Source organism: Phalangium opilio, unplaced genomic scaffold (assembly GCF_054372755.1).
Source record: "Phalangium opilio isolate 3A_F unplaced genomic scaffold, DU_Popi_V2 ptg000011l_1, whole genome shotgun sequence".
Classification (NCBI taxonomy): domain Eukaryota; kingdom Metazoa; phylum Arthropoda; class Arachnida; order Opiliones; family Phalangiidae; genus Phalangium; species Phalangium opilio.
The window spans coordinates 4,971,501-4,996,727 of NW_028324147.1; the positions used below are offsets into that span (position 1 = coordinate 4,971,501).

The window sequence follows — 25,227 nt, forward strand, 5'->3', positions numbered from 1 at the left end:
ATTCCAATAAAATAAAAAAATAAAATAATAAAAAACAAGAGATTAGAAAAACAAAAAGAAAATAGGCTGAGGTTATCAATTTTAACAGACATTTCTATGGAGGGAGCAACCATACGTAGCGAAAATGTCGTCACATGACGATGAATTTGTAAAAATATTAATATAGCTTATCATTTATTCGGATAATAGAATTATTTTATACTATAGAAAGACGGTGTTTATTGCCTTGGTGAGATTAAAGACTGTCAAAAGTTAATTACCAAGAAGTAAAAAAATTATTGATAATTATAGATAGTGGGTGGACCAGTGTCGCCAGTTATTTGTGACTTTTGCAATTCAATCTGACTGAAAAAATTGTAGTATTCTGTTCGATTCAGTTCTAAATCTGCATGATGTACTCTGGCAACCCTGACTTGGCTCGCTTCTAGCCCTGTTTCTGCCCGTTATCTATAAAGAACAGTTTAAACACCTTTACTTCAGCTTAATGCACCTTTATAATAATCTCTGTTAGGGTACCAATATGGGTGGGCTAATGAAAAACTTATCTAACCATAAAGTTTACGTAAAATTTATTAAATACACTTAAAATTAAGTACAGTAATTCAATAAAAGGAAAAAAAAAATGATTTCGTCATGAACTTTTTGTAGGGATGGATTTAAAATCCAAATATAAAAAGAAAATTAGGCAAAAATACCTTGAGGCTAACTAACCATCCAAAAATCTTTCACCCGTCTTCCCCCCACCCTATCAAAGTTCTATTTAAGGTGCTATTTAAATCACTTGATCTCATTGGCAGAATCCCTACACTTAAAAGACCCCCATACACGATGCGCGTACGACGTTTATTAATTTTCAGTTGAATTCTTTCACGTTTTATTAAATTAGTTCCCTATAAAGTGTGATTTATTAATAAAAAATTAATATTATTTAGCATAAAACGTGATTTAGAGGTCGGCGCAGCTTGAAGCCATTTTAATTTATTCATTATTGGACCTTCAACCTTACTTTCGTTTGAAATAAATCGATATAATTAGTGGTAGAAAGTACTAATTAATTTCCTAATTATTCATGAAAATATTTATATAATGAGCTAGAGAAATATTCTTCACAAGTTTCTGAACTTTAACCGCGCTTCAGGTTACCAGTAACAGTCGGACTGGAAACACTTGGCTATCCACCATCATTCTATAGTCATCTTTTTAATTTTAATCCATATTTAAAGTCTAAACTTAAATCTAATTGCCCTGAAAAACTGCCGGACCCGGCAGACCACAACGTTATCGACGATAAACATGATCGTGTATGGGTCCCTTAACTGGTGGCGATCCTGGCGCGCTTTTTCCAAATGTTTTAGCGGTTAGAGAAGCACAAGAACATTGGAATCTCTTGGCCCCGAGGTACAGGACGGGAGTAGTAACTTTACTTTGAAATCTTCTGCTAATAGCTTTCATCCAAAACTACCTATCATGTTTTTAGTTCCGGGCTTCTATGGCTAAGTTCGATTCTTCAACAGAGTGAGAGACAGAAAAAAAAGCTTTTTTGGAAAATCTCCCCATCACCAGAGAGCCAGCGAGCGAGCCAGAATATCCCATTAGAGGATTTTTAACAACCGAGGGGCTTCTTGGAATTTTTAGGAATTATTTTTCTACCCTCCCCTCCTCTACTACCTAGAGCGCTGCACTTTACCTACCTGCACTTTTTAGTATCTTCTTCAGTGTTCAGTTCTGTTCATTTCGCACGAGGTTTTTTTGGCGCGCGTGCTGTGAATTTTTTTCGCGCCACTTTTTAGTGATCAACTTTTAATAAGTTGGAGTGATTTCACGAGGGTGTGATCTCGTGAGTGTTGTTTGTGCGCGTGATAGTGAATGTGATTGTGGCTTGTGTACTTGTCACGTCTCTTAAAACGGATTAACACAAATTAGAAGAACAAGATGTCTAGGTTAATTATGGTAAATATATTTGTATTATTTTTATTAAATGTTTGGAAGTTTTAAAGTAGTATAATTCGAATTTAATGTTACAAACATTTAAACGAATGGATTTAGCTTCTTGGGTAATAGCATAAGTTTATAACTTATCTATTGTAGATAAGTTATAAATTTAGGATATTCGTTTTTCATTAGTTTTCAGAGTTATCTAGATTTGGAAAGTGAATATTAATTTTTGTTTTAACTTCAAGTAACTTGAATTCAAATAGTTTCACAAAAATTAATCTGAAATCTTGTGATATAGATTTTTGCGAATTTTAAAAACATGTGTCTTATCCCACGGTATAATTTGATAAAGATGTACGTTTGCCCCTTGAACTTTTGGCCTAAAGTTGTGGCTAAAACCAAAGCTAAAACCTCTACTATATTTTAACAATGTATATATGACACCATAGTGTAAAAATAGTATTTTTATCTTTACTCAAATATTTAAAATTTACGACGATTTTGAGACCTCCCATATCGTGTTAATAAATAATAATAATTTAGGTTTACGATGTTGAAAAAAAATCCCCAAAATAACTTCTTTTTCTCTTTTTGAGATGCTGATTTGTAGGACATGATAGTAAAATAAAAAAAAAATAAAGAACCCGTTGCTCGATGCCAATCCTTTTCAAAGAGTTTCTGTTGACAAAAGAAAACATTTCTAAAGCATTTGCCCCAACCAACCCGTTTCGAATCTTCCCAATCCAAAATCTTCCTTTTACAATAAAAAGGGGACGAACAAATTCTAAGATCTTTTCAAAAAAAAGTTTCCAATCCGTGCAAGTTTTCCCCTCTCAACTGCCTGCCTTAAAGTCAGAATGTCAGTAAAAACCCTCCGCGCAGCTGCCCTTAGATATTTGAATTTAGGGCGCGTTTTTGAAAGAAAGCTTAAAACTTAAACGTGGGGTCCAGATTTCACTTCAGCATTTTCGTTTCGGGAGCCTTTTTGCGGTTCAAAATCTTTCCCCAACGCATCTTCACGTTTGCCTCCTTGAGCCCTTGTTTCTACTTTCTAGCCCTCTTATTTACAGCCCCTTTTGACACAAGGTCGTCTGAAGGACCAAGATTTTGGCGCGCGCTGGCTCTAAGCCCGCCATTTTTACTTGAGTGAATGTAGCTAAGCGCGCGTGAGGATGTTTTGGCGGCCAATTTTGAATAATTGAGGTGCACGTGACTTTCAATTTTATTCTAGGCCTAAATCAGAAAAGGAATGAGAGAAAGGAAAAGAGAAAAACCTTTCTATTGTTTCGTTGTTATCGTTCAAAAACTCTTGTCTTGAACAATGAATAAGTTTAATTTTTATTTTTTTTTCTAAGATAAGCTTATTAGTTTCGGATTGAAACTAAGTGATTATTCTTTAATCTTATTAATTCAATTCTTATATTTAGAGATGAGGCGATTAAGTTCTTAGTAATGTTTTTTAGTATTTAGTTAATAAATTCGAATGCCAACAAAGTTTCATCATAATTTCCAACATATTTCCCAATAATTGAACTTTACCTTCTGCACCCACATGTTAGTTTAATGAAGTCAGTTAATATCTATGACCTCGACGCGTAAATATTTCTCGTCTACTGATAACATAAACGTCATTTTTATAATTTGTAATTCCATTATCTTTATTACAATTCCTAATTCTTCTTTCTTATCTAAAACCTCTGGAATTCTTCCAACGATTATTCTAGATCTTTAATTAATAAAAATCTATTTACATTAATGATGAAGGTAAAGTTGCCACGTAGTGGGTGAAATAAGTCTTCAATCTCAATTTTTGTTCATTCATTAGAGTGGATGGGACCTTTTTTTTTAATATTTTTATAGGTTAATTAATGTAAGGGAGATAGCAATTAGAGAACCTTTAACTTTACGACGAGCAAATGGGGCTCATATTTTTTCTAATGGTTAAATATTAACGCCTACATTTAATTATTCCGCCTTAATTCGTTCTAATTAAGATATGTAAGACTATTTTTAAGTTTTCTTGGACAGTTTTAAATTAAGGTCTGAAAATATTATAGGAATACTTAAGCATATATTTATGTTCCATAAGTATGACACTTCCTATACTTCGTAATGCTAGAGACTTACTGGAGCGGTTTTGCAATCCATCTTATTATTTAGTCTATACTAAGCCTTTAACAGCGCGTCACCAGCCGTTATTTACCTCGAATCTATGGCCTACGTCACTCACTTCATGACAAGCTCCAGTTTGTACCAGTGACAAACTTATGGAACATATCTTATGAACTTATGCTAAAACTATTTAGAACTGTTTATGATTATCAAAAATATATTGTGCAATGTTTTGTAACCCAATTGTTTCGTAATCACCTATAGATAAATAAGACTGTAGTTAATTAACACAAAGGTGTAGTTCAACTCTCATACGTAATTTCTTTCATTTAAAACCACAAATATAATTATTATATAAAATATTTTGAGTTGGAGACAAGAGTTGCGGTCTTTGGATAGCGTATTAAGTCGGCATGCACGGGTCCTCCGGACCTTAATTGGTGACTGGGGGCATTTTAGACTTAAGAATAAGACAGGATTTCCACTTAGTTTGCCCTGATGGAGACGCGACGCGCGCCTAACGGGATAAAATAAGAGTTTAATGAAGCATTTCCTGCTCTCAATTGTCTGTCACAAAAGCGCAATTTTGTTGTTTAACCTGCGCTCGCTGTTTTATATTCTAATCTACGTACTACCCTTCTCTAACTCGTCTTAAACTTACGTTCAACAGTTACTACACCACCTACATTAATTAGTTTCGCTAGTTAGGCCTAGTATTTAAAGCCCACATCAACAGGAACTTTGCTCATTTTGACTTGAAGAACGTAGATGTGAAGGTTGTTTTTTAAATTTTAAAAGGCCAGCTAGTCTGGGTCTTCTGGATTTTTAAACTGTTTTAGAGATGGAGGGAGGTGACAGATTTCAACCGATCGTACTAAGAGTGTAAGATTTGGAATTACACAAACATGATTGCCTTATTAGTTAATTCTCCATTAATGCGAGATTAGATTATTTAATTATTAAAAAAAATTTGGTTTTTAAATTTTTTTTATCTACTATTCCAACTTATCCCCAAATATTATTAAAAAATTATTCCCAAATTTTATTGAAATTCCCTCCTTATTTAGCCCTACTTAATTAAACTAATTTGATATAATTTTCAACTTTCAGAACTCCTATGATGGACTTATTGGTCCAAGTAACGACAGCGAATAAGATAAGTCCGGGAGGCCACGTAATTCACATCCTTACGGACCGAGGAAAAGACTTTATTCACTATAAACCCAGCACGCCTATTGGATCGCTGGACACTAATTCGGTGTATATCGTACCTAAGAGTTCAATCATCGACCCACCAGTCAAGAAGATGCCAAAAGTAGTGAACAAACCTTTCGAGCAAACCTTCAGACTCCAAGTCAATCTGCCCAGGGGTCAGTTGATGGTTCATAGAGTCAGTCCCAGAACAACTTTGTCCGATATAAAACTGATGACATGCCGAGAAAAAATGTTGGACAGCTCGCGATATCAGTTGGTTCATCCGCAATTCCCCAACCAGATTTTGGATTTGAATTCCACTTTGTCCAGTTATGGGTGCAACGAGATTAGTCTAATGTCAATTTCTAGTAAGTGAAAATTTAAATTTTGTTCGTGGAAGTTGTTTCGAATTGATTTGCCCAAATTGCCCCCTCGTTTTGGCCTTAAATACCAGTGTCAGGGGGGGCCCTCAATGGTCAGCCTTAAGCTGCAGCTGTCATATCGCGGTGGACCCCCAAACGCCTAGTGCCTAGGGCCCCCAAGAGTGTTGATCCGGCACTGTTTAATACAAAACACTTAGGAACGTTTAACCTAATGACCCCCCCCCCCGTTTGTTTCGGCAGATATTAACGCCAACATAAGAAATTCTACATCAGACTTGATAGCGTACACATCCAGAGAGGATGACAAGAAAAAGAAAGGAATTCTGGGTCTCTTTACGCGAAAGAAAAGCAAGGGGGTACGTTATCACATCCTAATGTATTCTTGAATATTAGTTACTGTAATAGGTCAAAGTAATCAACTGTATTTACGCGTCATTCGAAACAGAGCGTTGTAGATTCGAGCAGCGATAGTATGGACAGTCGCGGTGTGTCCCCAACTCGTAGCGACAGTTCTGGTAACCAAAAAGGTGGTGGCGGCAAGATATCAGTCAAAAAGAGACCAGCCCCACCACCACCAGCGTCGTTGCGTAAGACTGACGTGAATCAACAGTCATCGAGCGGTATCATTTCGACGAAAACGACGGAAGATGTTGCCATGGAAGCGGCCGAAGCCGGAAGTACAGTGTCACATTCCCGACACAGTTCCGATTCCAGCGGCTACCACGAAGCTTCTTTGCTCAGCGAATCGCCGGACATTGCCGCCGCGGATATCTGCGGGGCTAGTGGAAGCAGTACGGACAGCGCCATAACCACGAGAACAGAGACTCCGGTCAAATCGACCCGAAAATCATCGACACCGACTAAACCGAAACTTTCGGCGGCTACTTCCGACAGTAACTTATCGACTTCCGGCATTAATAAGAAAAGGAGGGCACCGCCACCCCCTCCCTCTCCTTCGAAATCGGAGTCGAACTTGAAGTTGCCATTGTCATCGACAAGTTCTAATGAACTATCAATACCGGAAGAAGACGACGTTACTCGCACGACCACTGTTACTTCAAAGACGACGGTAGAAGTTTTACCCGAACCCCATATCCAACCTTCGGTTAGCTGCTCTGTGGCTGCCGCCGTCGCTTCGAAGCTTATTAGTAGCTCGAATCCCGATATAGCTGTCTCTTCTGCTATGAAAGGTGAGGATCGAGCTCGGTTTATTGCCAAGTTGGAGTTAATTTGGCAAGGACGGGAGGGTTATTGCTGTTGAAAACTCTTTTTGCCTCGCAATCATTCAGCGCTTTGCACACGCTTTAAATTCGCGAAACTCCAATGATGCGCGCGTATTGACAAATAATTATTGGTTTTAATAATAGTGGTGGCGTTTTGAAACCAACTTAAACTAAGCGTGGATCGTTTAAGATTCAGGGTTTGGAGATTTCGATAAGTAGACCAGGCACGCTGAATGCTGTCATGTTATGTCAGGGAAATTTCGTTATCAACCCTGATAAAATATTATGCGACTGAGTGAGACGCGACGCTTTCTAAATAATACTCAGCAGACCTTCCAGGCCTTATCAATTGAATCCAACTCTTAATTATATTTAAAATTAGATATATATTTAATATTTAACCTTAGGCTAGAATTAAATGTCTGGGTCAGTTAAATGTTAAATAAAATTAATACCGAGATATGAAAAACCCTTTTCACCAGCAGAGAGCAGAGACACACCTGTAGAGGAGGTCCCATTCCAGTACAAAAAGCCAATAGTAGAAGTAGCCGATGTAGCTTCCAAAACAACTACCGTTACTATAGAAAATGCGCAAATTGAACCCAGTATCGGCAAAACTACTTCAACATCCTCGCCTGAACCGAAAACTTGCCCATCCGTAGAATCTTCTACCCCATCCTCTCCTATCATGGATTCCGGTATCGGATTGGGGGAATCCGATGACCCCATGGACGAAGACAGAGGAGATGACTTGGATGAAGACAAGGAGGCCTTGTTTCTTCTCCGTAAAGGTGGGCTACTTCACTTGACCTCCAATGATTCCGATAATTTGGATGATAATTGGTTCGGGACCAGAGATGGGGAATGCGTCAATCCTTTAGTCATAGATCCTACAGTTCCCACGGACACCTCTTTGGAACTCTCTACCCCAGACACTCCTACACTTACGCATGTTGATGAGGAAACTGATACTTTTGTAGTAGAAACTCTTCCAAACTCCCTTCCTGTACGACCTTCTCGAAATCTCCGTTCACTGTCCTCTGGACAACCTTCTTCTATTTCTAATGCACAATCAGGTCTGATTACTATCTTTTCAACTCCTTTCTTTAATTTTTACTGTGTCATTACTGTCCTATGGTCTAAACTTTAATCTTTCTTACAAACTCGTTACAAAAGAGCATAATTCCCAAAATCTTTTAAACTAATTAATAGAAATCATATTTCGTTTAAAACAATAGAAACATTTATGCGCCAACCAAGTCTGACTTCCTTGAGGACACTAGACGATATTCAAAACTCCTTTGACTTAACAATCGCAGAGGCCCAGAAAGTTATAGACCGCGAAGAACACGAAAGGAGACTAAGTAAGACACTTCATAGTTAATCTAATCCCCTTTTTTTCTAGTGGTCGTTGAGTTATAGTGAAGTTAACCTTAAAACCTAACCATTAGGTCAATCGGAGTCGACCTCCTCTGAGAAAGGTACCCTCGTCGCTTCCAAACAAAGTTTGGTTGTCTCGCAGCAACAGATTCTCTCGCACATTGAAGCCGCCTTCAGTGCTGTCGAAGAGCAAGCCAACGAAGATATTAATTCGGCAACAAAGGAAATACCCAATGATGATGACTTAGGTTGGGAGTATACGATACCGGAACCACCTCCTGCCTTTCGCAATGATGACCCAGAACCTAAAACACGCTCTGATCCCTCCACACCTTCAATATCACCTGAACCTAGCCTAAATTTGCCTCAAAGCATCGCTCCATCTTTGGACGAAGCGCGTTCGAGTATCAGCTCGGTTAGTAGTGAAGGGGCTACCCCTCCATTACCATCCCTACCACCCCCGCAAATCCGTAAAGAAGAAGTAGATGGTGAGGCCTTAACTTTAGAGGAATCGAGAGAATACGCTAGTTTGGAGAGCCACTTTACGGCGCCCAGATATAGAAGACCTCCGTTACTGAATTTTACCATTGGTTCTTATAAGAAGAGTGAAGAAGACATCTTCGGAGACTCCAATGGTGTGGGATCTTTGCAATCGGTACCAGAAGCCTCTGAGTTGAAGAGCTTGCCCGAGTACGCTACTCCACTTAAGGATAGTAATCACGTGGATGTCAGTAAGAAGTTGTACGTCATGGAAGGTTCGGTTAGGGGAGTTAGGGGACAAGTGAAGCAAATATGCGCTGAAATGGCGGATAATGGGTCATCACCAGCCTTGATTGGACGATCAGCTTCTATGTTGAGTTTGGCCCCACCTACTAGGAAGATTGTTGCCAATCCCGTTGTTTCAAAACAACAACCGAAGGCTTCTGTACAAAGGGCCAACTCAACAGCCGAAAATATGAGAAAGGCTCAATCTGTTCAGAACTTGAATGACGGTGAGGACCAATCGACGCTAGATTTAGAACAAGAGCAAGCTCGACTCCAAGAGGAATACGCCAAGCTTCATCAGCAGTTTGTCATATGGAATCAGCAACTTCAGGATAACCAGCATGTCTTGGAGAATCAAAAGATCGTCCCCAACGCCTCGCTTCCTCCGATGAACGGCGTTTCCGAGGACAATTCCACGAAATTCGAAGTTAAAAGCTACGATGATGATATGACGATGAAATCCCAAACCTTACCAAGGCAAAGGTCTAAGTTCACCGCGCAGATTCCAGTGGAGGAAAAGCGAACGTCAACCTTGGAAAGACCTCAGCGACCAAAGTCTCAGGTTTTGGCCAACGTCACTATTGGGTCCTGGCAACAGAGGAAACCTATTGTCGAAAACGGATTGTCCAAGACGCCTTTTCACAGTGTAGAGAACATAAACAGGGTAGCAGCTACGACGGACGATAAACAAAACGGGTATAATCAAAGTCAAATCAAACAAAGGCCAGTTTCAGTTCACTTTGGAGGTTGGAGCGATAACAAAAATTCTTCCTCTTCAACTACTACTTCGAATTCAAATTCTACCGCTCAAAAAGACGAAATTCACGTATCTGCTCAGTCAAAACCAAAGATAGACGTTCAGATCAGCAATTTCAGAGTGCAATCGGCTCCTGCAGTTTCGCTACGCAGTTCGTCAACTAAAACCAATTTTAAACCTCCGGAAGTTAAACAGACCTCCGCTAGTCGTCAGAGGTTGCCTCCAGAAGCCCGAACTGAAGAAACCGTCAACGGAAACGTTTCGACGGAAAATAAATTATCGGCGAATTTGCAAAATGGACGAGTTACGCGAACCAGTTCGTCCGCCTTCAAAAAATTCGTTTTCGGAAGTGACGACGAATCCCAACAAAGCAATAGTAGTAAAACTGTAACGTACCTCAATGGACCCAAAGAACTAGTGAACGGGGAAACTAAAACCATTCAAGTTAATGGCGGTAAAGCCCCTGTAGTCAGTAATGGCTTTAGGCCATCATTCACCATTAAATCCGCACCAAAAGTAGTGGGTTTTAAACCAGTAGACACTTCGTCAAATAAAACCAACGGCGTTTCGGTTAAAGTCGCTATTCAACCCCAGAATAACCCACCACCACCTCCCCCTCCCCAACCTCAAGTGCCAATCAACAAATCCGCGGGGAAAACGGTAGTCTCTTCCGCCACTTTGAAATCGGTTAACGCCAATGCTAAAAAGAGTTCCAGACCACCGCCCGTTGTTCAGCTAGATCCCAGAGAAGAACTCATGCTCGAAATAAGGAATTTTGGTGGACGGACATCGCTCAGAAAGGTTAGTTAATTCAGATTTCAGAATTCAAAATGGCCGCCCAGTATAGAGCTCCTCCCTCCAACACATAACGAAAAGTTTAAATGATCTTATTGGCTCGCTTAAACTACGTTTTGATGACGTTGTTGACGGGGACGGCGAAAAATACGTAATTCCTTTTTACCTCTGTTGCTATGACCCGCCTCTTCTTTCATACCCCTCCGTCCCGTGGAAGGGGGTCCGGGAAATTGACGCGCGCCTAGATTACTCTGTTCTCTATTCCTACTTCTAAAATTAAATCTATCCCTGTCATCCTTAGAGACATTTTTAGTAAAATCACTTTCAATTCTTAATTTCAGGTGGCCGTAAGTCAGACCAACTGGCAATTAAAAATTCACGGAGCTAGTTCAACTGTAACTGCTTTAAAAAAAAAAAAAAAACAACCCAATGCATGACATATTTTTTAATATAAAATCAAAATATTTAGCGGTTTAAACGCTTATACGTTCCTTTAGCTTCTTAGTTTCAAGATAAAAACAGCGGCTAGTTGAAGGGAACCAAAATAAAATACAAACAGAAATTGTATCTTTTATATATTCATATAGTGCCAGAATCGTTTACGTTAATTGTTAACCTTTAACCTCAAACGGTCGTCAATATTAAAAAAAACCAAAAGGGACCCCTGATAATCATAATCCTCTACTTAATTATAGAGAAATTAATAATTTTTTTTTTCCCTAAGAGTGATACGCGTGAAAACCCTTTAGACATTTAGACCCCCTAATTATATTATATCTTAATTTAGCGTTTATGTAATTGTAAACCCTAAATTTGTAAATATTTTTCGTCAAAGCTTAAAGGCCAATTGTATAGTGTTCATTTTGTTTATTCCCGTAATCTAAACCTATTTTTTTTTTCACCGCAAAATTAATTGGATGCGTTTAATTAAAATTAATTGAAGATAGAGAAAAAAATGTATATAGAAAAGTTTCCCCTGTACAGAGGTTAAGCCTATTTATTTGTTTAAATGGGAATCGTTATCAATTTAAAAGGAATTATTCGTTTAGTTCCTTGGTTAAATCTCCTTTTTTTTTTGTTGTTGTTGCGGTTGGTTTGGGGGGAAATGTTTACGATATATTTAAGAAAAAAAAAAAACAAATTTAAGCGAATTTATTATGAAGGGAAATTTAATGGCGAATGGCTTTTTCTTCACCGAAATTCGAATTGATTGATTGATATTATTATTAATATTGGAAAAAAAATTGTCTGATTATTTCCTTCTCTCTATTAAGCCATAGCTGTTGTTTCTCTGTCATAAAAACTCTTCTATTATCTACTGAAATAAATAAGAAACCTTAACGAAACTGTGAATTTTGTCAATTTTATGCCACTATCCTCATTCGCGGAGTATTCTTCCGAATACTTTATACCACTTTCCCGATTCCCGGAGTATTCTTCTGAATACTTCATACGACTTTCCTCATTCCCGGAATATTCTTCTGAATACTTCATACGACTTTCCTCATTCCCGGAATATTCTTCCTAATACTTCATACGACTTTCCTCATTCCCGGAATATTCTTCTGAATACTTAATACGACTTTCTTCATTCCCCGAGTACTCTTCATAATACTTTATACCACTTTCCTCATTCCCGGAGTACTCTTCCGAATACTTTATACCACTTTCCTCATTCCCGGAGTACTCTTCCGAATACTTTATACCACTTTCCTCATTTCCGGAGTATTCTTCCGAATACTTTATACCACTTTCCTCATTCCCGGAGTACTCTTCTGAATACTTATACCACTTTCCTCGTTCCCGGAGTACTCTTCTGAATACTTTATAAGACTTTGCTCGTTCCCGGAGTACTCTTCTGAATACTTTATACCACTTTCCTCGTTCCCGGAGTACTCTTCCGAATACTTTATACCACTTTCCTCGTTCCTTGAGTACTCTTCTGAATACTTTGTCCTCCATTGTTGGAGTATTTAGTTCGTTAATAGACCTTTTCGACGTAAAAAATTGGACAGGCAACCCTCGGTATCGGGTACATTGCCATCTGTCTCTGCGCACTCACGATACAAAAAGATAACAGCGCAGGCGCCAAAAAACGAGATGGAAGGCGGAGTTTTACCCCCATGTCTTTCCCTCATAGTTACATCGAAATGGTCTATTCACACCCAATTTTTGCAGCTTTAGGACGTGGATTAGGGTGGACATTCATTTAACCAATCTCAATAGCGAATTTCCGAAGTTTTAGATGCAGTGGCGTCAATACTATAGGATATAATGGAAGCTCCTCTCACTTTTTTAAGTAACATCGGTGCGTAACAAGAATTCCTTGCTAGGTGCGTATGGTATTACTTTTGGTATTTTAGGCCTAATAGAGTAATTTTGGTTGAGAGGGGGAGTGAAGTGTGTATCCCCTACGTTAGGGGCAACTTTGTACTAGAGAATACTATTTGCCCCCGGAAGGGTAGGGGGGGATATAACTAAGGTAAGAGATAGAGGGTTATGACGTTGCCGTATATGGGAAAGAAATTACTCTATATCAAGATTAAGCTTAGCAACGTTTTTAGATTCGTTCGCATTAGGGTAAGTCAAGTACATCAACAACCATGAAAAATATAAATTTTTATTTTCTTTTCTCTATGAACACATTTTCGATCATTTGCACTCGCGTTCTAAGTTTTTGTGCAATTTCGGGGTCCATTTTATCAATATTCCTGAGCAAAAAATGATGCATGAATAACCTAAGTCCTTCACGCAACATGTGAAGTTTAGGAGCACCGGCAATTCGCGCAAAGACATTAGCGGCAACTTCCTCCTTTTCATGAAGTAACAAAGCCAGCATTATCTGACGTAAGAATTTAACTAACGATTTCTCCATTTCAGCTAATTGAATCACCTGCGCAAAAAACCCCCCAAAAGTACATTACAATTACCCCAAGTGTTTTTTACCCTAAATTATTACCTTACCTTTAAAACTGAAATGGGTAAGGCTCCTTTGACGAAAAGTATGACTAAAAATTGGGCCATATTTGATATCTGATGTTTGTCTAATTTGCTCAATTCTTTAAATTTATCCCATAAGGCAAACTGCAAGGTCATTTGAAACCTGCGATCAAATTGGCAAAATTTCTCCGCTAAGTACGCGTAATACGGATTGAATGTTTGTTCTTGCATCAAGCAAGCTAATATAACGTGAATAATTTCACGTTCTTGTTGATTTTTTAGCCCCAGATGTAACAATTTCTCAAAAGCATCCATGAAATCCTGCAAATAGAACGGTTTAGATCGAAAAATGGCGCCGATTAGGTCGAAATCGGAGCCGTTTAGATCGAAATCGCAACCGTTTAGAGCGAAATTGGAGCCGTTTTGATCGAAATCGGACCCGTTTAGATCGAAATCGGACCCGTTTAGATCGAGAACGGCGCCGTTTTGATCGAAATCGCACCCGTTTTGATCGAAATCGCACCCGTTTTGATCGAAATCGGACCCGTTTAGGTCGAAATCGGACCCGTTTAGGTCGAATTCGGTGCCGTTTAGGTCGAATTCGGTGCCGTTTAGGTCGAATTCGGTGCCGTTTAGGTCGAATTCGGTGCCGTTTAGGTCTAAATCGGTGCCGTTTAGGTCGAATTCGGTGCCGTTTAGGTCGAATTCGGTGCCGTTTAGGTCTAAATCGGTGCCGTTTAGGTCGAATTCGGAGCCGTTTTAGGTCAAAATCGGAGCCGTTTTAGGTCAAAATCGGAGCCGTTTAGAACGAAATCGGAGCCGTTTTAGGTCGAAATCGGTGCCGTGCAGATCGAAAACGGATCCGTGCAGATCGAAAACGGACCCGTGCAGATCAAAAACGGACCCGTTTAGATCAAAATCGGTGCCGTTTTAGGTCGAAATCGGTGCCGTGTAGATCAAAAACGGTGCCGTGCAGATCAAAATCGGAGCCGTTTTAGGTCGAAATCGGTGCCGTTTTAGGTCGAAATCGGTGCCGTGCAGATCAAAAACGGACCCGTTTAGATCAAAATCGGTGCCGTTTTAGGTCGAAATCGGTGCCGTTTAGGTCGAAATCGGTGCCGTTTAGGTCGAAATCGGTGCCGTTTTAGGTCAAATTCGGAGCCGTTTTAGGTCAAAATCGGAGCCGTTTAGAACGAAATCGGAGCCGTTTTAGGTCGAAATCGGTGCCGTGCAGATCGAAAACGGATCCGTGCAGATCGAAAACGGACCCGTGCAGATCAAAAACGGACCCGTTTAGATCAAAATCGGTGCCGTTTTAGGTCGAAATCGGTGCCTTTTAGGTCGAAATCGGTGCCGTTTAGGTCGAAATCGGTGCCGTTTTAGGTCAAATTCGGAGCCGTTTAGAACGAAATCGGAGCCGTTTTAGGTCGAAATCGGTGCCGTGCAGATCGAAAACGGATCCGTGCAGATCGAAAACGGACCCGTGCAGATCAAAAACGGACCCGTTTAGATCAAAATCGGTGCCGTTTTAGGTCGAAATCGGTGCCGTTTAGGTCGAAATCGGTGCCGTTTTAGGTCAAATTCGGTGCCGTTTTAGGTCAAATTCGGAGCCGTTTTAGGTCAAAATCGGAGCCGTTTTAGGTCGAAATCGGTGCCGTGCAGATCGAAAACGGATCCGTGCAGATCGAAAACGGACCCGTGCAGATCAAAAACGGACCCGTTTAGATCAAAATCGGTGCCGTTTTAGGTCGAAATCGGTGCCGTTTTAGGTCGAAATCGGTGCCGTGTAGATCAAAAACGGTGCCGTGCAGATCAAAATCGGAGCCGTTTTAGGTCGAAATCGGTGCCGTGCAGATCGAAAACGGACCCGTGCAGATCAAAAACGGACCCGTTTAGATCAAAATCGGTGCCGTGCAGATCAAAAACGCAACTGTTCGGATCGAAAACGGACCCGTTTTAATCAAGAACGCAACCGTTTAGATCAAAAACGCAACAGTTTAGCTCAAAAACGCAACCGTTTAGATCAAAAACGGACCCGTTTAGATCAAAAATGCAACCGCTCAGATTAAAATCGGACCCGTTTAGATCAAAAACGCAACCATTTAGATCAATATCGGGCCCGTTTAGATCAAAAACGGGACATTTCGTAGAAGTTTACCTCAGCAGACATAACGATACAAAATATATTCTTCCTCGTTTCTGTATTCATCCTTTGTTTTCTGGCCAATTCTAATATTTTATCGCTAAATCCCGCAGTTAAGGGTAAAATTGAAGTAGATCCTTCTTCCCCTGTTGTCATCTTTGATTGATCTTCATTCTCTTTCAATCCTTGCCAGGCTGAACCAACAATCCACCAACGTCCGCGTTCATTGGCTTTTAAAAGATCAGCAAAGGAAATATGAAGTTCCTGAACGTAACTGCCCCTTCTTAATAAACTTCGAAGAAGTTTCCTTAAATGTTCCGACAACGAAGGATCGTAATTTGGCAACTTATTAACGTTATTGTTTCTAATCGCCATTAACGCTTCGATCATGAATCGAACTCGAGATCTAGGGGGAGGAAATGTAAAGGGGGAGGAAATGTAAAGGGGGAGAAAATGTAAAGGGGGAGAAAATGTAAAGGGGGAGAAAATGTCAATTTTTCACCAAAATTAAGACCACAATCGTGTCACTGTGTCATCAACTTTGACACTTACTGATCTAAAAAATTAGGTCCAACAGATGTCGCTTTATTTTGAAGAGAAATGATCATTTCTTTCAAGGAAATCGGATTATCTTTCCTTAAACCGAATCCGATACTTCTTAAAACTAATAATATTAACTCGACATCTTTTTCGGTAAAAGTATCAGCGAGGAACTTAACAATATCGTAAATTAACGAATTGTGAGTAATCTGTTGATTTAAATTAAATAACTTAATAAATTAATAAGTAAAGTGATGATTCGGGTCAATTAAATAAATAAATAAATAATTATCTTGACCTTAAAAGTATACAAGTGACAAATCAATAACAACAAGTTATCGACTTCTTTTCCTTCTCCGTAATTACCACCTTGACGAACGCGTTCGTCCAAGTTTGTCGCTAATGATTGTAGAATATGAGCTCCTGTAATTAATTCAAAAATTAATTAGTTGAACTTGATTTCTGTTTTTTTACACGTGATGTCGCTTGCCAACTTCCGTTCCGACATTAGCGTGAAGTAAGGCAACTAATAAAGCGTGTTCCATCACTAAACGTTCGGGAGCTACTGCCGGAGATACAACTGATTCGAGTATAACATTGGTAATTGTTTGATTCATATCTGAAATTATAATATAATTAATTAATTAATTAATTAATTACATTTTTGACATTGCATTTTTAATTAATTTTAACATTAATAGTTAGTTACCATTTCTACTGTGTTTCATGTACATATCTTCAATTTGATCAGACATGAATTTCATATTTGATTCACTCAATCTATAATTAATAAATTATAATTAACTTAATTAATTTAATTCCAAGTTAATTATTTATACTTAGTTCTCAGTTAAAGGGAGGGTGAAGTAGAAAATCAAGTGATTTTTTATCGATTCTTCTACTAATTATAAGACCAGTCTGCACTTAGTGAAACATTCAAGAAATATAGTTACCAACTCCGAATGATTTTAAAATTCAAATTTGGCTCAGATTTTAAGGATAATTTTAAAGAAGGACCTCCGACCAATCGCGTAACGCCCTGCCTTTTTGTTAACAAAATTCTCGTGGCACGCTCCGTGTCTCGCGTGGCCACGATTGTCACGTCGCGCGCCTAATTTTATCAAATCTCGTGATAAATTTCATTCAACGCGGAACGTGCCACGAGAATTTTATTAATAAAAAGGCAGGGCGTTACGCGATTGGTCGGAGGTCCTTCTTTAAAATTATCCCTAAAATCTGAACCTAATTTGAATTTTAAAATCATTCGGAAGTGAAGTATTTCCTGAATGTTTCACTATATGCAGACTGGTCTTATAATTAGAAGAAGAATCGATAAAAAATCACTTGATTTTCCACTTCACCCTCCCTTTAATTAATTCCAAGTTAATTTTTTATACTTAGTTCTCAATTAATTTAATACCTATTAAATAAGCCCTTTAGTTGTTTTTTCAATAAGTTTAATTCCGCTTTCTTTTTTGAATCTAGTGGTGCCAAGAGTGCCTGTGCCCGTTTTGCAGGTGGAATATATTTATTTGAGTCTTCAGGTTTAATTTTAATTTTCTCAACAACAACGTTTCCCTCTTTGTCCCTAGTTCGACCGTAAATATCTTCCCAGTATTCTTCATCTTCATCTTCCTGTTTCTCATCATTTTCTTCCGATACCTCTTCCATAGTTTCTATTTCGTCAGCTTCGTACTCGAACTCTATCGAGATCTTCTTCTTTTTGGCTTTATTCTCTTTTTTCTTTGTCTTCTTTGCATCGGAAATAACGGGTAACGCTTCATTTTTCTCTAAATCAGACCAGCTAACTTGTTTTTTCGGATTATGATCTGACGCGTCTACGTTTGTTTTTAACGTGGGTTTTACATTTTGGGGGTTTTCTTTGACAAGTTTTGATTGAGTTGTTGTTGGGGGTGGTTCGGAAAGAAAGAAATCATCAACAGATTGATCTGAATTTTCTTCATTGTCATCCGATTGATCTGAATTTTCTTCATCGTCACTGATTTCAGAAGCTTCTTCAGTACTTTTATCTTCAATATTTTCGTCAATTTCATCTTCATCGGAACAGTCACTTTGATCCGAATTACTTTCTTCTTCTTCTTCTTCCAATTTGCGTTTCTTGTCGTTTAAATTTTTAACGCCAAGAACTTGAGTTAAATCATCGTTTATATCAAGGTCAACGTCTTCTAAGTTAAATGCGGGTCCTTCTCCTTCAGGATTATCAAGAACTTCCAGGATATATCCCAAACCATCTTCGTCAAATGATTTTGGTAATTTTTTATTTTTTCTTTTATTTAGTTTAAGTTTTTTAGCTAAGGATTTGATATTTTTTTCCTCATCTTTGTTGGCTTGTTGTAATTGTTTCTTGCGAATTCTCGCGGCCTCAATTAAGTATAATTTATAAGTTAATTACTATCCTAATTTTAAATATATTAGAAATTTAGAGCTTACAGAATCAGTTTTCTTTTTCTTTTTCATTGGTGGCTTTTCAGTGGTGTTTTTGACCAATTCATTCTTAAAATCATCATCAAATTCAATTTCAACCTTACTGACTTCGTCATCTTTCGAATTTAATTTTCCCTGAGAATAATTAATATAAATAACAATTAAGTTGAATGGTTTTTAATTAAAACACGCGTTATTATTACATATTTCTTTGCAAAAAATTCTCCTTTTCTGGCTTTTTTCTCTTTCCTTTCAAGTTTTCTTCGAACCTTACGACTTAAACCTACTTTTTGCGAAGTTAATTTAGGCTTAGGTTTATTAAAACGCTTAATTTTAGCCATTTAAAAATTTTAAATAAAATAAACTTCGACACGTGACGTTACTTTACACGCATAGGTTGTAGCTTGAAGGAGAGAGTAATGGAGTGGAAACCCCCATACCTTAAGCGTTGCCTTTGTACCCCCACCTACGGCACCATAGTCCTCCCATCATCCCCAGCGATTAGGTAGGGTCGTGCCGGGCGAAATTGTAAAGGACGCTCCCCCTATCTCAAAAATAGAAGCTAGTTCTCATTCAAATAAAATGGCGCTACGCGGCAGCACTTAGCAATCGCCTACGGAAAGGTAGGGGCGTGCGCGAGGTACACTGGGAGAGATATGGTGCCGCAGGTCGCCCATCATCATTTCCAATCCATCTGACTCCCTTATCCCTGGTTGTAGCGGCAATAGAGTAATGGCAGCCCTCTGCCTTCGACTATATTAATCTCTATGGGGAAATAACATGGGGTGCCATTAGTCTAATAGACGCACGTATTTGAAACTAAGGTCTAGAGGTCCGTGCAGCACGTGCACTCGAGCTAAAAACACACGTGGATATTTTAAATCCTGAAGATCCTGAAATGTTTTGTCTCTTGTCAGCACGTACAAACCTAGATTGCATAGAGACCAAGGTTTGCGCGTGCTGACAACTGATGTTGTAACAGAGTGTATAAGGAATACGCTGTCGTCTGAGATAGGGAGTTGCCTATCCTGTAGAGTGAAAACATATTTCCTCACGCTCATTCTTAATCCATGGTAGTGCCACCATAGAGTAATATTCTATGTAACATAAATTGGAATTTCCTTGATGAGGAGACAAAACTACATTTAAGGCAATTTTACGGGTGCTTTCGTTGTCACTACAATAAAATTTCATCAAGGAAAAAGCACTACACTGAAACTACTCCAGGGAAATATTGCAATTGAAAATGGCAACGCTGTTACCAAGTGGATTATCCCACGTTTCAAACTTTCAACTGGCAATCCTGGCATTTTCCTTGATGAAATTTTATTATAGTGACAACGAAAGAATCCATAAAATTGTCATAAATGTAGTTTTGTCTCTTTTAATACTACTCCATTGTGACAAGCAATAATCCCGTGGAGTAGTTTTACTGGAGTAAACACAGAAACTTCATTAAATTGCCTTAAATGCATTTGTGACTGATAAAATACTGCTCTATGTCGGCAAAGCCGCACAACGCTTCATGGGCGAATGGACACTGGCATAGCGCACTCACGCACGCAATATCTTGCGCTACATTTTTGTGAGCGTGATTGAGTGCGCCGACAGAATTAAGACGTCGTCTGCTTAAGGACGGTTGGAGGTTTCACGACTGGGCGTAACGCTGGATAAAATAACCCGGATTTGGTAATTTATTAAGGTTTTTATCATAATTTTTGATCGTATTTGAAGTGGAAATGTTTGTCTATTAATTTCAATTTAAAATAGTCCACGAAACTCTGCGCAAATCAAGCTAAACGGTGGGTTCGTAAATTGCGTCAACGAGATTAGGCTTAGTGTGGCGAAGGCCTAGCCTTTGGTTGTAAATTGCGTCAACGAGATTAGGCTTAGGGTGGCGAAGGCCTAGCCTTTAGTAAGTACTACTATGTTTCAAGTTTTCAACTTTCAAAGTCTCAAATTTTGTCAAAATCAAGAGTATAAGCGATACAAGTTTATTAATCAAGCCGTGTAAACGTTGGGAAATTGTCTAGTCAGTATTGGATGTTGCAGTATTGGTGAACTTTGGCTTTAATGATCGATTTAATCTTGGCCTCGGTTTTGGCAAATGTAAGGTTAGATTCTCTAAGCTAGATGTAAACTTTCTGTTCTACGATTTTTAAGGGAAAACGTTCAGATTCACCTTTCAGATGAATAGTTTGCGGCTCAAATGGGTGAACCCCTGTTTTAACCTTTATTGGTCAAGAGTTGTTGATAGATTAAGAATGCAATTTTTAAATTGTGGAAGTTTATTGTAAACTGACCCTTCTTTTAAGTTTGCTTAATTAATTTATTCAAAAGTTATTGTAAGATATTGCTGTGTCATTTTAAGCCACTTAGCTGGCCGGAAATGTTTTAACTCCGGTAGAAAATGCCGCAGTTAGAACATTTTTGAAAGATCAATCTGAATAGTTTTAATTAACTTAATTTATTGCTAATTGAGCCTTCAAGTGAACCGTTTGCACCGAAGCATTTGATTTTCGCAACAAGTTGGGTAGTTTAGTACTTTACCTTGGAATTTTTTAGCGAGTTTGATAGACTTTGTTTGTTAAATAAGACCTTTGAAGGAAACTTAAACCTTAGTTGATTTTATATTTTGGTTACCAAAATATGGAGGCAATTCTTAAACTTTTTAAGCGAGTTATTAATAATCTTTGGTGTAAATATGGGTGTCCGGCCCGTTTGTTTACACCGTAACAAGTTATTTTGCCCTATCGAAATGGCTTTTTGGAAAGAATTTAGAAGTTTAGTTTGGGGATTTAGATTTGATTGGAGTTTTTAGCAGGTTCAAAGGACTTTTAGCTTTGGTCGCTTATAGTAAAATGGCACTGTTTCCACGAGTAACATTTATTTCATACTTAGTCTAAATATTTGAAATTAATCCTATTAAATTTTTGAATCGGCTTAGTTAAACTTTCTAGTTAATTGTACCGTTCGTGGTCCCACTATTCAATCTTTTTAGTCGGTTTAAAAGTAATTCAAAATGATTATTTATGCCCTTAATTGTTAAATATTTCAAGATTGACCCTAAACCGTGTTTTTACCGATATGATATTTATTTTTCTAATTACGTTAAATGATTTATTTGAATGTGAAATTAATGTTATTCTAAAAGTACTTGTGCCATTTAAGATGATGATAATTTTAAATTGTATTTGATTGTTTGAATTGAACAGATTTTATTTTATTTTAGCTATCATCTGTTTCCAAAGGAGCAATTTATGTTGGATTCTAGAATGCGTAACTATTATTTGACAAAATGAGATGCAATATTAATCAGGCCAATGACCCCGGGACAATTCCATTCCTAATTCAGGTCTACACTTTGATTTTATGCGTTTAAAGGGAATCTCATTAGAAAAACTATTTAGAAAGCGCGTGAATCATTAGTGCATAGCAATTATGCAATTATTAGGGTTTATTATTTATTATTCTATTTATTTTTAGAAGGGAAAGCGCTTGTGTCCTTTTCTTTATAGGGATATTTTTTGCGCCAGGATATAAATAAAATGCTCAATTATGGAATAGGTGAACACTGGTCCTAGCCCTCCCTTTTAAGAATAATGAACGTAATCAGGATTTTAAGGGTGAGATTCCCTTTGCGGTATTTAGGTATCTAGTTTATGGTTTTAACTATAAATATTTTTAGAGGAAAAGCGTTTGGCAACTCGTTGAGGGAGTTTTGTAGGATCTAAATAAATTTCTGATTTATGTTTAAGGTTGCTTATACGCTTTGTCCTTTAAAAGTAAACACGATTTTAAAGGCTTAGCTTTTTATGGTATTACTTTACTTAGGCATTTAGTTTAATTTTACGCATCTCAATTATGTCAAATAATAGTAATTATGCCTGAAAATTTTACGTTACATCATGCAAGAATATTCAAGTGGATTTTCGTATTAAGGTAATTAATTTCAAGTTATTCATGTGCCTTTTTCCAATTAATAGTTCGAATTTTTCTTGTGCAGGAAGAAGTGGACGTCTGCGAGTGGACTTTCATTGGAAATCCCATGCTAAGGACGAAGTTTCCTGGTTTTGGGGGTTCCACAGCGGGCTTTAGTTTAAATTTAATAATTCCCGAGTTGAAGAGGGACTTGTTAAATTTAAATTGGGCTCGCAAGGCTTACTTTGGGGGTGGTAGCTTAAGTTTAAAATTTAAGTTTCGATATTGGGGAAGGAACAAAAATAGTCGAAAAACACTTGGGGTAGTTTTTTTTACCTTTTTTTGTGCATTTTTATGATTTTTATTTTTTTTGAATAAAAAAATTATTTTTTTGGTTTTTTTTTTTTAATGGTTATATTTTCTTTTTTATTTAGTAAAAAGCTTAAAAAAGGGGTAAAAAAAATCACCCTAAGTCCAGACATTAAAAAATTGAAACCAAGTCTAGTATCGTAAAAATTCAAAGAAAAGAAAGAACGAGGTTTAAGGCAAAATTTATTCAATAAAAAACGAAAAAAACCAAGTGTTTACAAAAATTTCGAACAAAAAAATATTAAAGAGTGTTGTAAGTTAAAGTTTGAACGCAAAAAAAATAATAAGTAGTTACAGATAAAATTTGCAAGCAAGAAACTAAAATAAGTGGTTACAAGTAAAATTTGCAAGTAAAATAGATGAATTTTTTGTCTTCCAGCTTCGATGATTTTCTCCGTATCTTCTCGTCAATGTTGACAGATATAGCAAGTCCGGTAGAAGACATCGTGTAACGTAATCCATCAAAACTTGTCATCAGGAATGATACATAGCAAGTCCAGAACAGCAGAAGTCATCGTGCAACGTCAGTCCAACAAAGGATGTCATCAGGAATGATAAGTCATCGGGAAAGATACGTCTCGGAATGACCAGCGACAGGAAAATTTAAGAATATCAGCTGCATCTATAAATGAAAACATTAATGACACATCTTAAACTAATGCCTATTTTTGGGCAGAGCGAAATAATTTCTTAGATTTAAATAATTTAAGAAAAACGTGTCATTAATTAAAAAGCAGGCTAGCAAATTTAGAGAAAGACCAACTACCCTGAATTTAAGAAAGGCTTGAAATGACTACCGCGATTGGCACCCCAAATTAAATAATAATCTGGCTAACTAATTATTTCCCAAAATTGTATAGAAAATAATTTTAGTAAAACCTACCATTTATTTTAAGTTAAATTATGCACCCTTTTATTACCTTAATAATTTAACACATCCCTTAAACTAATTTTAGGAAACCCTGCCATTTCAATTAAATTATAGCTTAATAATGAAAATAATTTAAAACATCCCCTAAACTAATTTTAGAAAAAAAATCTGCTATTTATTTTGAATTAAATATCGTAACTTAATCATGAAAATAATTTAAAACATCCCAACTAATTTTAGAAAAACCGACCATTAATTTATTTTAAATTACTTAGCTTCACAATGAAAATAATTTAAAATATCCCCTTGAGTAATTTTAGAAAACCTGCCATTTAATTGTTTAAAACCATTCCCACAGAACCGATAAATAAAAAACCTTGGGGCAAGGGTTAACTTAGGCTTAGGTTAGCACAACCTCGTGTCTTAAAATTATCTCTTCGGGACTTGATTTTCGAAAAATCTGTCGCTTTATCTCTAAATTACTTTAAAATACCCCCTTGACTAATTTTAGGAAAACCTGCTTAACTATTCCCACAGAAAGACTCCGTAAATAACTATGGTTTAAATGGGACAAGGCTTAAACTTAGGCTTAGGGCAACCTCGTGTTATGAAGTTATCTCTGCGGGACTTGATTTTCGAAAATCCTTCATATTATCTCTAAATTAATTACGTGTAGCTTGATAATAACAATAGCCCCAACACTAATTTTAGGAAAACCTGTCATTTATTTATTTGTAATTAAAACTATTCCCACATAGGCCATGAATAAAAACTGGGGTAAATGGAGAAGCCATAACTTAGGCTTAGGGCAAAATAATAAAATTCTCTCCGCCATACTTGATTTTCGAAAATCCGCCACATTATCTCTAAATTAATTACGTACCCCGATTAATTGCTTAATAATAAGGGATTGTCTTAGCGAAGCCTTGTCCAACATTTCGTTGTAAAAATTTAACTTCATGTACTTATTTTTAAATAAATAAATAAAATTTACTAACGTTTAACACTACCTAACTAGATTAAATACTTGAAATAAATAAAATAATTTAATGGGAGCTAGATGAGTTTGGATTATTGTAAAGTTTCAGCTTACGTGGCGAAGAAATGGCCATGTTCCAAGTGACCTCCGCTGTAAATTGTTTCCAAATGAGAATTCAATGGCGGCGAAGACCTCTAGATTCTAAGCTGATCCCTTGACGGCGAAGAGAGAAATGGCGGAACGTCAGCGAAAGGCCTGATCGTCGTTTTTAATGACCCAAAAAACCTGATTGGGAAGAGAGGAGCCGGAACGATCTTGACTCTCCGGGTGCCGATCAGAGAAAGAACTGTAGTTCGTAGATCGTCTGAGAACCTCTACTCTCTCTTTCCAAATTCCAACGTCAGTGGCGCTGCGAATGCAAGGACGCTTCGTGACTCTGGCGCGAAATTTGCATACAGGGCTAGGCCTAAATAAA

The 25,227-nt window shown here is 37.6% G+C and overlaps 2 protein-coding genes and 1 long non-coding RNA gene across 9 annotated transcripts in view; 2 read left to right on the forward strand and 1 right to left on the reverse strand.

Moving 5' to 3' along the window:
• Window positions 1-11,890, forward strand: part of LOC149709995 (uncharacterized) — a 106,859-nt gene extending 94,969 nt beyond the window's left edge. For 3 of the 5 annotated variants that reach the window (XM_089858619.1, XM_089858618.1, XM_089858616.1), the window contains exons 3-9: window positions 5,158-5,609; window positions 5,865-5,980; window positions 6,070-6,814; window positions 7,330-7,638; window positions 8,086-8,211; window positions 8,299-10,550; window positions 10,886-11,890. In XM_089858619.1, coding sequence (XP_089714745.1) covers window positions 5,158-5,609; window positions 5,865-5,980; window positions 6,070-6,814; window positions 7,330-7,638; window positions 8,086-8,211; window positions 8,299-10,550; window positions 10,886-10,981 — 4,096 coding nt within the window. In that variant the 3' untranslated portion in view covers window positions 10,982-11,890. Of the gene's footprint in view, window positions 1-1,409; window positions 1,951-5,157; window positions 5,610-5,864; window positions 5,981-6,069; window positions 6,815-7,329; window positions 7,639-8,085; window positions 8,212-8,298; window positions 10,551-10,885 lie in introns of those variants that run through there. The other 2 variants (XM_089858620.1, XM_089858617.1) reach the window with 2 other exon arrangements.
• Window positions 11,891-13,148: 1,258 nt separating this feature from the next.
• On the reverse strand, window positions 13,149-19,007 carry LOC149709996 (nucleolar MIF4G domain-containing protein 1). Its single transcript, XM_089858624.1, has 10 exons — window positions 18,816-19,007; window positions 18,619-18,747; window positions 17,588-18,549; window positions 16,877-16,947; window positions 16,658-16,786; window positions 16,466-16,590; window positions 16,180-16,376; window positions 15,643-16,033; window positions 13,509-13,805; window positions 13,149-13,437 (listed from the first exon to the last, which is right to left on the reverse strand). The coding sequence occupies exons 1-10, from the start codon at window positions 18,951-18,953 to the stop codon at window positions 13,165-13,167; spliced, it is 2,712 nt and encodes a 903-aa protein (XP_089714750.1). The 5' UTR covers window positions 18,954-19,007; the 3' UTR covers window positions 13,149-13,164.
• Window positions 19,008-20,214: 1,207 nt separating this feature from the next.
• LOC149709997 (uncharacterized) lies at window positions 20,215-24,780 on the forward strand. 3 transcript variants are annotated; one of them, XR_016376451.1, is made up of 5 exons: window positions 20,240-20,314; window positions 20,383-20,527; window positions 21,845-21,967; window positions 22,491-22,554; window positions 22,619-24,780. It is a non-coding gene; the product is annotated as an uncharacterized LOC149709997 (long non-coding RNA). The 3 variants fall into 3 exon arrangements; XR_016376450.1 differs by lacking the exons at window positions 22,491-22,554; window positions 22,619-24,780 and having other exon boundaries at window positions 20,215-20,301; window positions 21,845-22,479; XR_016376449.1 differs by lacking the exons at window positions 22,491-22,554; window positions 22,619-24,780 and having other exon boundaries at window positions 21,845-22,479.
• Window positions 24,781-25,227: the final 447 nt, after the last annotated feature.